The sequence below is a fragment of the Sceloporus occidentalis genome, unplaced genomic scaffold, assembly GCF_023333645.1.
Source record: "Sceloporus occidentalis isolate IW3139 unplaced genomic scaffold, rSceOcc1.0.p SCAF_5, whole genome shotgun sequence".
Lineage (NCBI taxonomy): Eukaryota > Metazoa > Chordata > Lepidosauria > Squamata > Phrynosomatidae > Sceloporus > Sceloporus occidentalis.
This window is the reverse complement of record NW_028316985.1, coordinates 74,910,913-74,924,293: the sequence shown is the minus strand read 5'-3', so window position 1 is coordinate 74,924,293 and position 13,381 is coordinate 74,910,913. Positions and strand designations below refer to the sequence as shown.

Below are 13,381 nucleotides of genomic sequence, written 5' to 3'. Positions count from 1 at the left end.
GGTATCTGCTGTGGTTTGGTTCCAGGATCCCCCATGGATACTGAAATCCGTGGATGTTTGAGTCCCATTAAATAAATGGCATAGTAAAATGGTGTCCCTTATATAAAATGGCAAAATCAAGGTTTGCTTTCTGGATTTTTTTTTAATATTTTCAAGCTGTGGATGGTTGAATCTGTGGATAAAAAAATCCATGGCTATGGAGGGCCAATTGAATTAGGATGAGAGCTGAATCACCAAGAGCCCAACAATGGCTGAAAGGAAGAGTCCAGAAGGTCTAGAAGGTAGGCTGGCAATGCTGCTGGCTGCTCTGCATTCAAGCTTTGTGATAGCTGAGCTGACCCCAGTAAAAGTGGCTGCACCTCCTACAGTAGCATCACAGACCACCTGAGTTGCACAGCCCTTCATGGCCACTTTCTCTGATGTTTCACCTGATGATATTAGAACAGAAAAATGAACAAGATGCTGGTTAGCCACGAGGGGGCAATCACTAGCCATCTATCTTCATCTCAACTGGCTAAAGATTTGAACAAAAGATTATACTGGTATTTGTATAAAGGCTAGATAAAGCTTCCCTTGTTCTCTCTTGGCCGGTGCCCTTCCCTGTTCAGAAGCAACACATTTTCTGTGGTTTTTTCCTTTTAATTTTGATGGATTTATATTCTTTCTTTCAACAAGAAAAGCTTCAAGGTGGCTAACAGTAAACTCTGAGTGTACGTGCCTTCAAGTCACTTGTTGACCTATGGCAATCCCATGAATCCCATCGGGTTTTCTTAGGCAAGGTATATTCAGAGGTGGTTTTGTCAGTTCCTTCCTTTGAAATACAGCCTGCAACACCTGCTATTTGTTGACAGTCTCCCATCCAAGAACTAACCAGAGCTGAGCTTGCTTAATTTCTAAGATCAGACAGGATGTGGTGCCTCTGGATTATTTAGTCCTCTACAACTATTAAATACAATACAATATTAACATGAAACCAGCATAATAAATCAGAGATTTGAAAGAAAACAGGCAGTGGAGAGCAGGATCAATGAAACAGAAGAATCAAGACTGAAGTTAACAATTTTGTTGTCTTGACGAACCCATATGGTATCTAAAGTTAGGAGCATATTCATAAAAGTAACCAAATTGTAATGCACTACTGTGGCCCTCCAGATATTGTCTGAAGGCTAACCAGAATAATAATGATAATAATAATAAAAACTGTAACATTGCTGTGGACATAAGTTCATGTGGAAAGTTGCCAGCCATTTATTGTATTGAAGTTAATGGTTAAAACACATCAGGGTGAGAAGAATTTAACCACTTCTTTATTCCTACAGATCTCTAAGAGCAGTTTGGGAAAGAGTGCAAGTCAAATTATACTCTGATGGTTCCCTTTTTCAACCCTATGCCCAAAATAAGTTTTACACCTTGGATAACTCCATTAAAGTTTAGATTAACACACGGGGCAGATTTTCTGTCTATCCATTTACATCTATCAATCTATCTATTATCTATCTTTTATATAGTGCGGGCAACTGTGGTCTGCCAGATGTTTCTGGATTACAAGTCCCATAATCCCTCATTATTATTTTGGTTAGCCATCAGACAACATCTGGAGGGCCACAGTAGTGCATTCATGCCCTGTCTATCTTGCTACCTCCCACCGTAATAATTTTCCCTGCCATTCATTGCCATTCATTGTACTTCAGCAAACTGGAGTTGCATGAGAACTGCTTTCAGATATTTTGTTACATGATATGATATATGAGACAGTATTAAGTGTTAGATCAGTATCATAAAAAAATAACCATGCTGCCTCAGATTGCTGTAGCAAGGCTACTAGGATGAGTTTCACAAGATCCAGCAGGTGTTTCTTTATTTCTCCCTTTGCATAATATTCATAACTTTAAAAAACAAATCTGAACTACAAATCTGATATGGGGACAATTACTGAAGCCAATAAGAAAGCAAACCATATGCAGGACTGTGTGCATCATAAATACATTACCTGTGTATACATATCCAACCAAATCAATACAGTGAGACTCTGATCCAACACAGTCAACTACATCATCATTGCATGACTCAGAAGACGAAGCATAGCATGCTGGGCACCGCAGACCATTGAATCTGAGATCTAAAAGTGGCACTAAACAAACACAAAAAGAGAAAGTCAGCTTCTGAGTATGATACTGTGTGTTACAAACATTTTAAAAGTATATACTTTATTGGATTTTTAAAAGTATGATTGAAAAGAAAGGAAAAGAAGATAAAAAATCAGAGAAGCAGGTAAATAAATAGTTTCCAAATGGGGACTAGGCAAATAGATTAATATTAAGCTGACCATATTTTCTCAGAGCTGGCATCTATAAAATACTGGACTAATAAGTAACTAAAGCAGTGAGATCTTCTGATCATTGAACTGAATGGACCATTGAATTGTTGGTGGTTTTCTTTCCAGCCTTGGAGTGCAAGTCTTTTGACAACAATAACAGCATAAACTATGTTGACCATTAGTTTTATTCCGTCAACGATATAATTTAAATGAAAATGTATGTGTACAGATATTAAAGATTTGTCCAATGCAAAACTGATACGTTGTAATACTCTAACAAATATATATGTATATATAGGCATTGTACAATGGCAACTCTGAGTTAAACTTTGGTGTAAGGATCAGATTCACTTCCTACTCCCCAAGAGAAACTTTAACCCTGAGATGCTATACCCATTTTGAGAGCTGAGTTATTCATTATATCTACCATCTAAGTCATCTACACTCAAATGTTAGTCTTAACAGGCTTTCTGTCTCCACTATAACTGTCATGCCAGGATCGTCTTTAGTTTCTGAGAACAGCATGTGTACAGCCCTTGGACTGCATCACTTCTGAATGCACAGGGTGTGAAGTGGAGTGGTTGTCAAAGGTCTTACTGAAATCAAGATATGCTACACCCAAAGCATTCTGTTCATCTAGAAAGCTGGTAACTCCATCCAAAAAAGAGATAAGATTTGTCTAGCATGACTTGTTCTTGAGAAATCCATGTTAATTTTTAGTGATCATGGCATTCCTTTCTAAGTGCTTGCAGGCTATTTGCTTCATGATCTGCTCTAGAATCTTTCCTGGTATTGATGTCAGGATGACTGGTTGCTAATTGTTTAGGCCCTCCCCCTGCCTTTTTGAAGATGGGGACAACATTTGCCTTCTTCCAGTCTCTTGGGATTTCTGTTCTCCAGAAATTCTCACTTCTGCCACTTTTTTTAAAAACTACCCTTGGATATAATTCATCTGTCCCTGGAGACTTGAATTCATTTAGAGTAGCAAGGCATTTCTGTAGTACCCCTTTACCTATTCTGTGCTGCATTTCCCCTACTGCATCATCTGATTCATATTCCCCAGGCAGAGCACTGTTGTCTTTTTGGGATAAGACTGAGGCGAAGAAGGTGTTGAGTAGTTCTGTCTTTTCTCTGTCCCATGTTACTATTTTGCCATCTTCTCCATGCAGTTCCTAGTTCTGTTTTTTGCTATGGACATAACTAAGAAAGCCCATTTTATTGTTTTTAACCTCTCTAGCAAGCCTGAAGTCATTCAGTGCTATAGCTTTTCTGACTTTCTCTCTACACATGCTGGCTATTTGTTTGAATTCCTCTTTGGTGATTTCCCCTATTTTCCATTTCTTGTACATGTCCCTTTGCAATTTGAGCTCAATTGAACATTCTTTAAACATCTGTCTTGGGTTCTTTAGACACCTCTCATTTTTCCTTCTCATTGGAACCTTCAAAATTATGCCCACAGTATCTCACTTTTAACAAACTCTCATCCATCATGAACCCCCTTCTCTTTTAGTACTCCTGACCATGGGTTCACACCCAGTATTTCCCTAAGTTCACTGAAATCAGCTTCCTTAAAGTCTAGAATGCATATCTGGCTACGCTTGGCTTCCCCTTTGCACTGTATAACAAACTCTGGGAGAATATGGTCACTCCCAATTAAGGGCCCCACCACTTCCACCCCATTAAGCAAGTCATCACTATTGTTGATGACTTTGGACAAGCAGCCACCTCCTTATAGCAAATGCCATACACAATATAGATCCCAGGGATGACTTGACTATGCAAACAATTTAAATAACTTTTATGAGAACCATATATATAACTTTTAAGAGAACCATATATATATGGTTAAATAATTCTTAAAAGTTATTTAAATTGTTTGCATAGTCAAGTCATCCCTGGGATCTATATGGCATTTGCTATAAGGAGGTGCTTGCTTAAAAGTTATTTAAATTGAATGATGTTTTGCTGAAGCCTGGTGCTACCAAAGAGTCCAAGCACCCTATGAGAAGCAACAAGTGCGTGGATCTCAAATCATGCAATACTGCTGCTTAAAGATTCAAAATGTCTTGGGCCTATTCCGGCCATTCCTCTTTAACAAAAGCTTGAGGAAGTATGTCGGAGTGTGTGTTTGTATGCATGTGCAATGCAGGGCAGAGCTTGGAAAAATTGCTTTTATAATCATGCTAACTGGGAATCTTGGAAACTATAATAAAGGGGGGGGGGGATACAACTCCCTCAAATAGTGGTGCAGTGGTGTAAAAAGACCAGATAGTAAAAGTACAAAAACTGATAAACACCTACATTTGGCAGAAGAAACTGTATTGCAAGCATCGCCTTTGCAGCAGAAAACACCTGTCCTCGATCTTCCTTTTTTACCCAAGTTAATATCAGCAGAACCAGTTTCACAGACAGTGGATGGAACACAGTTTTTAACAAGACCATGAACTTTTATTTCTTCTGCAAAGGAAGGAAAGTGAGAGAAATTTTCTAGCATATAATGATGATACACAGAAGTTTAAAAGCAAATAATTTCTTTAAGCTTGTGTTAATCTGGGTCTGGAAAGACTAGAGGCCCTTTATGCCAGTCACTTCTCATTCTGATAGAATGCTTCAAATTTTATGTATCAAGACCATTGCTGCTGTTGTTTGCTTCAAAGCCAAGACGATTCTCTGAAGTAGATTGCAAAATGAATCAGCATACACTGTACATCAACAGTGAGCAAAATTTCTTTGTGGGATAATTGTATGGCCCTCAGCATTTCCAGATCCCTGGATCCCATTTCTCTGGTGAAAACAGGGTGAATTGTCTGCCATCTGCTTTTCAGTTAGGTTGTAGAAACCCAATGACCATTTTACCACTTCTGTTTCTGTTCTGGTTTGCATTTTTTTTAATGTTTTAGGTATTTGTGCAATTGCCCCATACCAAAGGTTAGGGGGTGGAAAATGCCCATAGTTCTGCCTAAACAATACAGTACAATAACATTGTACTGAAAGTCAGTGTGGTGTAGTGGATTGAGTACTGAATTAGGAAACCAGGAGATCAAGATTCAAATCCCTGCTCAACCATGAAAGCCAATTGGGTGGCCTTGGGCAAAGCATCCCCTCACAGCCTCAGAGAAAGTCAATTGTAAACCCTGTCTGAACACATGATACCACAATAAGTCAGAAACTATTTGAGGGCACATGATAACAATAATAATATGTGTAGTCTAAAAGCTCATTAAATATAGCAATAGCATGAAAGTTTTTAAAAAATCATCCTAGATTTAAGTTGTCAAATGCAATTGGCTATCAAAAAAGAGGTACAGGATTCTGGAAACAAAAGCTTTGGTCTTCTGCCTACCCATTACCCTGGGAAAAGAATATCACAAAGGTCCCATTTTGGGAGAAAAACAGAATGTAAATCAAATAAATAAATAAATGCCACTAACAACCTACAGTGGGCCTTCTCCATTCTGCAACTACAGAACATGAGTACCATATTCTGAATTCTATAAACTATACAATGATTGTAAAAACAAAAACAAAAACAAAAACACATTTCCCCATGTTGCTTACCCCGTTCAGTTTCAAACATAGTGATGGCACAAAAATCATGATTTGGAGGACATGTTTCCACTTCACCAGTACAGTTGTGGCCAAGACCTGTGCAAACTTCACATTGCAGAGCAGTCCCTAAGGATGAAAAACAAAAAGGAAGAAGGAGACAAAGGTAGTGTCATAAGTGATTTTACACATCTCCTCAAGTGCTTTTCAGGTGGAAAAGGCTGACTCTAAACAACTGGAGAACCAAAGTTCCTTCTAAAGCCTCACATTTATTTTACTAAACTAGAAACTTGCCTAACAGGATTAAAAATTGTACCCATAGTTAACTGAAGTATTATGGGTGTGTATATAGTTATGTGTTTACAAGATATGGGAGGAAAAGCAGACCAAATTTATATTCTTAACATCCTGATGAATATCAGATTAAACAACAGTGTCAGCACCAGCCTTTGAAGGGCATTTGAATAAGGAACAATCAATGTACCCGTGTCTCTCGTTCAATCTGCCTGTTTACCTATTTTGCTATCAGCTGTTGCTCCTGCATTTGGGGTACAAGAGAGCAGGTAGAAAGTGACAGCTTCTTATGCATATCACCATTGTTGCCTGGACCAGTGAGAGGCAGGCAAATACGAAGGTTGTGATGGTGAAGAGGAGGAGCAGGGATCTTGGCACTGGGCTCTCAGCAGATATCCAAACATGCCAAATCTTGGTGTTTGTCTTGCTAAAGGTGGCCTCTGTGTGAGTGAAGGCACCTAGGCATAGGTACATCATGTCTGGGCACAGTGGCTGGTAAGAAACCCTCCATCCATTCCAATGGCCATTGCTGTGGCCTCTAATGGAAAAACTAGAACAACTAGGTACAGCCTGGTCCCCAGTGACAACAACTCCCTCCATGTTTCAGTTGCCACTGATGTGGCTTCGGAGGAAGAGAAGAGCAGTCAGGCCCAGTTCCATCTGTCTGGGCCCAGGAACTGGCGAAAGCCCTTCCTACCATTCCAGCTGGTACTGCTGTGGCTTCTGATGAGGAAGAAAAAGCAGTTAGGGACTGCTGAGTTTACTGTATATACTCATGTATAAGTCTAGACATTTTAGTCAAAAAGTTGAGCCAAAAAACCTGAGTCAACTTATTCATGGGTCAATGTAAGTACTATACTTTAACTCTTATATAAAATAGGAACCATCCTCTGATAAAAAACAATCTGTGTAATCTATCCTGGTAGCACTGAACCCCCTCTGTTCTCTCATCCATCCAGCCTTTAGAGTATGCGCAAAGAGTTGTGCCTGCTGGGATTTTGTAAGTTGTTTGGCATCATTTTCCTTTGCTTCATTCTTTAGCTCCTTTGTTACATGCCCCTAGGTTTTACTCTCGGCGTATCCATGGGTCATATCAATATCAATAATTTTGCCTCCAAACGTACCCTTGGCTTATACATGAGGTTGACTTATAGTCAAGTATATACTGTACAGTAGTTTCCACCCCACCATCCTCCTTTTCTTGTGCAACCAATTGTAATCCTGAGGGCAGAGGTCTGCCAAACTAACTAAATGAAGACCACTCTTAGAATCTTTGTTGTTGCACACATTCTAAATATATAGATAAATAAATACATGGAAAAGGAGTCAAGTTGGAACTACTGATCGATTTCAGTTCATTTGCAGTGCACCAGAAAGAGTTTCTGACTCTCCATTGTTTAACAACAGCAAAATGCCCTACCCCACTACTGTCATAATGAAAGCTTAGAGTAACTAACAGTAGTTTTTTTGAATGGAACAACTACAGTTTCTGTTCTGTTCTAGCATTTGAAATGAACTCCTGGACTCAGAATTATTCATTCCAGGTGTAATTTTTTTGGCAGTAGGATTCCAATGAGGGATCTTGGAAATTCCAGTGAAAGGAAAATATCTTGAGACACTACTTTTGATTTTCATCAGTGCGGTTAGAGATGATTCCTGCCACCTGTCTATTGAATATTATGCTAAGTTGACTTGTGTAGAGCAAACATGGCCAAAAACATAACCTGTTGATCTGGTTCATACACCTGTTCAGCATCAGCAAAGAAACATTCTGGCTGGCTTTGGATGAGTCATTCTTTCTAAATTTAAAAGACGTCACAAGATTGCTCACAGGCTTTTCTCTAAACCTTAAAAAACAGCCAATAACTTTTACGGGAAAGAAATTGAATTCTGAGACCAGTAATATTATGTAAATTAGAAAAAAATGTTCAAGCATTTGCAATTTATTCTGCTTTTCTTAAACAAAACAACAACAATGAAAAGCTATGTAGAATGATAAAATCCTATCCCCTCCTTTTTGCCCCCTGGCTGCTAATATGTTGTTAGGCATCGTCTACATACAAGTGTCAAGTTTATGGTTACAACTGTAAATCTTAGAAACACATATAGCTAGGCAGACAGATAGCCAGAACTCAGGCTCTTTGATGTGTACTCTTGCAGGCAATCTTATAAGACATCAAATTCTCAGGCTGACAATATCTTCCATCCTCCCAAGTCATTGTGTCAGGCAGATAGTTGTCCAGCCAAATACCTGTAATCCAATAATAAATCCAGATAACTTGAGAACCAATAGAAGTAGTATCCCCTCAGATCTTTTTGAATTTCCGCTCCCATCAGCACTAGTTTAGACAATGGTGAGGGACAATGGGAATTATATGGATTATATATATATACACACACACACACACACACAGGCCAGTGGACACTAGTGACAATGTTTTGATGATGGGCTTCAGAACCTTGGATAGTTCCTTTGAATAAAATCTGAAATAGGTTCACTGCCTCATTGGCATGGAAGCCACCAGTTTGCCATGCTGGATGGCCAGATATCCCTCATCCCTTATTTCTCTGAGCTTCATAGAATCACAGAATCACAGAGTTGGAAGGGACCGCAAGGGCCATCCAGTCCAACCCCCAGCCATGAAGGAAATCTAAATCAAAGTATCCCCGACAGATGGCCATCCAGCCTCTGTTTAAAAACCTCTAAGGAAGAAGACTTCACTACACTCTGAGGGAGTTTGTTCCACTGTTGAACAGCCCCTACTGTTCTGATTTACATTTGATATGTTTAGCGTACAAGTTAACCTGATAGGGTGACAAAATGCAGCCTTACCTGACCCCCTTGACAATTGGAAACTATTCATTTTCCCCTGTGTTTACGTATTCTCTAGATCAGTAGATCTTAACCTTTTTTTACTTTTGGAGTATTTGCATAATGAGATAACTTGAAGAAGGGACCCAAGTCTAAACATGAAATTCATTTATGTTTCATATGCACTTTAAACACATAGCCTGAAGGTAATTTTATATACAATATTTTTAATAATTCTGTACATGAAACAAAGATTGTGTATATTAAACCATCAGAAAGCAAATATGTCACTATCTGAGCGACCCATGTGGACAACTTTGGATCTTGGAAAATTTTGCATTTTGGAATTCTGGATGGGGAGACTCAAATAACAACAACAACAACAACAACAACAACAACAACAACAATAGCCTAATAATAGTGATTAATTTATATCTTAGTAATTATTTTTACCAATTATTTGCCAATTATTTACCAATTAATATCTTCCTAATTATTAAGATCCTATGATAGCAAGGCCTTACACTGAAACAAGATGAGATCAATTAGTAGAAAGCACATTCTGTAGACCTAAGTTTAAAACTCATGCCCATACCACAGGAGCAATAAATACTGTATATACTTTACCTGCATGCTATATTTTGTGCAATTTCTTTTATTTTTAGATCATGGGCATGACAATCCAGCCATATCCTGGTGATCAAAATGAAGACATTGCCTTCCCAAATAGGATTCTGGTCCTCTCCCATGAAATTTTCCTTCAGTCTTCAATTTTCTAGCATTGCAGAGAGTGAGATGTTGATAATCATAGATACCTAGGACTCCTCTTTTGCTGTGTTCCTTTGATAACTTTGGCTGCCCCTTTTCTTTGGATGCCTAAACTGCCCTTCTAAATGCCAAAAGCTATATATTTGGGGACTGAAGGAAAAGTTAATTCAAGGGGGTGAAATTCTTATTTGGAGTGGCAATGCCTTCATTTTGTTCCCCACCCCCATAGCTACAGCCCTGCCATATCTTAGGAGACACAGCAATAAGTGTAATGATGATAACCCTTTTGACTTTTATTTTTTTCAGACATTTGCTCCAGTGCAGAAGAGCTGGAATGGATAACCTCTTCTTTAAAAAAAGCAAGTCCTGTGGGACCTATAGGGCTGGCCCTGCCAGTGAATAGCTACCTTTGATCACTAATCTGAAAGGATAGCAAAACATTCAGGGTTGAATTTTGAACTTTTGTATATTTTGATTGTTAGGGAGGTGGGTGAGATGCTTGTAACACTTTGGGCATTGCATGTTGAAAGAACTGGATTGGTCTGGGCATTATGCAACTTGATTTTGGGTGTATGGGATGGTGACACAATTTGTTGCTTTGCTTTGGGGCTCATCTAGATTAGCCTTTTGTTGCATAAATTTGTGATATATGTTTCTGACAGTCTGTTCTTGCTTACACTTCCAAACATTCCCTGGCAACTTGCTGGATGTAGCACTGAGTAGGAGAGGGAGCAGGGAAGAGAGGAAAAAGACTCTTCTCAATATCTTTCCTCTCCCCCTCTCTCTTGTTAGTCTCCTTCTTTGTTTCCAAATGCTCTGTTTTGACATTTGATTTTTTTTTAAAACCAGAACTCAAATACTTTAGTGCAACAAACTGTTTTGGGATAGCATTCCATTTAATCCAATATCTGACTTCCTATACTGGCTACTGGCCATGTGTCTTTGGGAAGTGCACAAACTGGGGATAATAATCTCCACTCTTGCCCACTCCCCCCACAGGTATTTTTAGTGCCTCACTGCCTCTGGATGTGGAAGATTTATTTATTCGTTGATGGCTAAAAATATTGTTATGTGTTGTGTGTATGTTGTGTGCGTTCAAGTCATTTCCGACTTATGGTGACCCTAATGCAAACCTATCATGGGTTTTCTTGTAATTATTTCTTCCGATGAAGTTTGCCATGGCCTTCCTCTGAGGCTGAGAGCCTGTGATTTATCCAGGGTCACCCAGTGGGTTTCATGGATGAGCTGTGAACTGAATCCTGATCTCCAGAGTCATAGTCCAATGCTCAAACCACTACACCATCCTGGCTCTGTATACTTCAAATAAAATATATAGTTGAAGAAGTTTACAAAAATTGTGTGAAGCACTGCTGCATGTTTGAAGACAGAGCAAGAAGGAAGAAATATGTTAACCTGTCATCTGTTGATCCCTTTTGAAGTAATATATGATGGAATGAAGGCTTTTTTTCCTGGAGTTACACAACTAGACTACCAAGCAGAAAACACTAAAAATGAAATGAAATGAAATCTTAAGAGGGGGAGTTCTTAGAAGTGCAGACAGGCATAACAAACTATTGCCTCTTATGACTTGTTTCATCACAAAATATATATCTAAAAGGTCCCATTATACCTGCGTGACTACATTTTTACAGTGTAAGTGTGTAGGCGATGCTTTCACAGTATATTTGGATAACACAGCAATCCAAATACCAATATGGAGGGAGTGGGCAGAGGAGGAGAGATCACATCTTCCCAGCAACAAACTTTGGGTTAAAAGGCCCTTAGAATAATTTCAATTTGCAAAGGCATTCTTCCAGAGATGTTTTTAATGGGGTGTGGGGTTTGGTTTCATTTACTAACAGGAACAATACAAGCTGTGTTTCTCACAGGTTTGTATAGCTGGTATAAATGGGAGCAAGATGAACACTTCAGAAATGAAGAGCATTCATTTTCAGAGATGAAGATTCATTCTCTCTCTCTCTCATGCACACATACACACTCAAGTTCATCTGGTTCTTACACAGGTTAACAACAGTTTAAACCAACCACAACATACAATATAATTCTAAACAGCAGCCAAAAATAGAGTAGATTAGAAAACAGAGAAAGATGCAGCAGACAAAAGAAAGGCATTGCATAAAAACATTTATAGCTCTGATAACAAAAACACCTTTCTAAACAGAATGGGTTTTGCCTTCTTGTGAAACACCATTAAGAAGGAAGACAAGACAAACCTCTCAGGGTAGAGTTCCATGATTAGGAACTACGGAGCTCTAATATTCTGAAATATTACCCAGAAAGGAAAAGTACATACTGGGGATTATGATGTTCTGGAAGGAAGGATAAATCTTTATGATAAAGCACGTGAATGAAAACTACTATGGAATTAATTCTATGCCTCTAAAGTATGTGCATACATATAGTTACACACAAAGCACAGGGGGAGCATATATAGGTCATCACTTTGTCCATACCATATAGATTGCCACCATCATAGAATGAGATACTCACCTCTGGCTAGGAAGGCTAAGAGGAGGCCAATCCTAAGGGAAACCTGCATTGTGGCTGAGTAAGAATTGGGCTAAGCATCTGATGTAGCTAGCTCCTCCGCTGGCAATTATAGTCATACAAACAATTATTGCAAATAAGGGAGGCGTGTTCCAAGGCATCATTCCTCCTCATGGTCACACAACTGGAGAAGAAGTTGTGCAATAATGGCTTCTTTACTATCACCTTTCTACTTAATTTTTTCTTTAAAGACTCAGAAGCTGAACATACACCCTCTACAGAGGCTGAGCATATACCCTCCCATTTTATCCGTACAACAGCCCTGCAAGGTAGCATAAGCTGAGAACGAGTGAAAATGATGATAGCCCATAGGTCATCCAGTGAGTTTCATAGCTGAAGAGGAATTTTGAAAATACACAACCTAATCCAGGAACAGTGAGTGGCTTCGGCATCAGTAGCATGGCAAATCTGCTCTGGAGGTAAGTCTAAACATTCAAGGATCTATCCAATAGTGAATTTATCCCCAGTATAGATTCACTACTGTGGATATTTAAAGTTTAGACTAACAACCAGAACAGATTGATTGCCTCACTGATGTAGAAGCCTACTCTGTTTATATGGCAGGCTGTATTAAATTATAGGTGCCAGAGTCTGCTATAAATTGTGCTGGGGATAAAAACACAGAAGTTGTTTCTCATAAATTCATCAACAGAGACACTGATGCTAATAAAACGTGATAGCACCAGCAAACAATAGCTATGTCTGGGCATAATGAAAAAGGATGACCTATGGTTAAGGGAACCCACCTAAGTAAACCTCAGATTGCAAACTCTCCCTACCCCGCACCAGTTCATCACAAAGAGCGGAACAGAGGCCTGTGTTTTATTGTGTACTAACTTCAGTTTAACATGATATGCAAACCATAAACTGTGCTGATTTGTAATCATAATTTATTGGAATAAGTCAGCTCCTCCATAGTTTGAAATTTGGTACCACAGTTTGTTGGGATTCAAATATAATACCAAATAGCAGAAGCTTCCAGTCTCTCTTCATGGTGCTGCAGGTACTGAATAAGTAGGGAGAAATGAAAGCCTGAAGCTCACTGGCATCCCATTCACACTATGAAAATAATCCGG

The 13,381-nt window shown here is 38.9% G+C and overlaps 1 protein-coding gene across 1 annotated transcript; it reads right to left on the bottom strand.

Annotated features, from left to right (window-relative positions):
* Nucleotides 1–213: 213 nt before the first annotated feature.
* LOC149312331 (phospholipase A2 inhibitor and Ly6/PLAUR domain-containing protein-like) lies at nt 214–12,297 on the bottom strand. Its single transcript, XM_089526849.1, has 5 exons — nt 12,249–12,297; nt 5,876–5,992; nt 4,619–4,774; nt 1,991–2,131; nt 214–428 (listed from the first exon to the last, which is right to left on the bottom strand). The coding sequence occupies exons 1-5, from the start codon at nt 12,295–12,297 to the stop codon at nt 214–216; spliced, it is 678 nt and encodes a 225-aa protein (XP_089382975.1).
* Between the last annotated feature and the right edge of the window lie 1,084 nt (nt 12,298–13,381).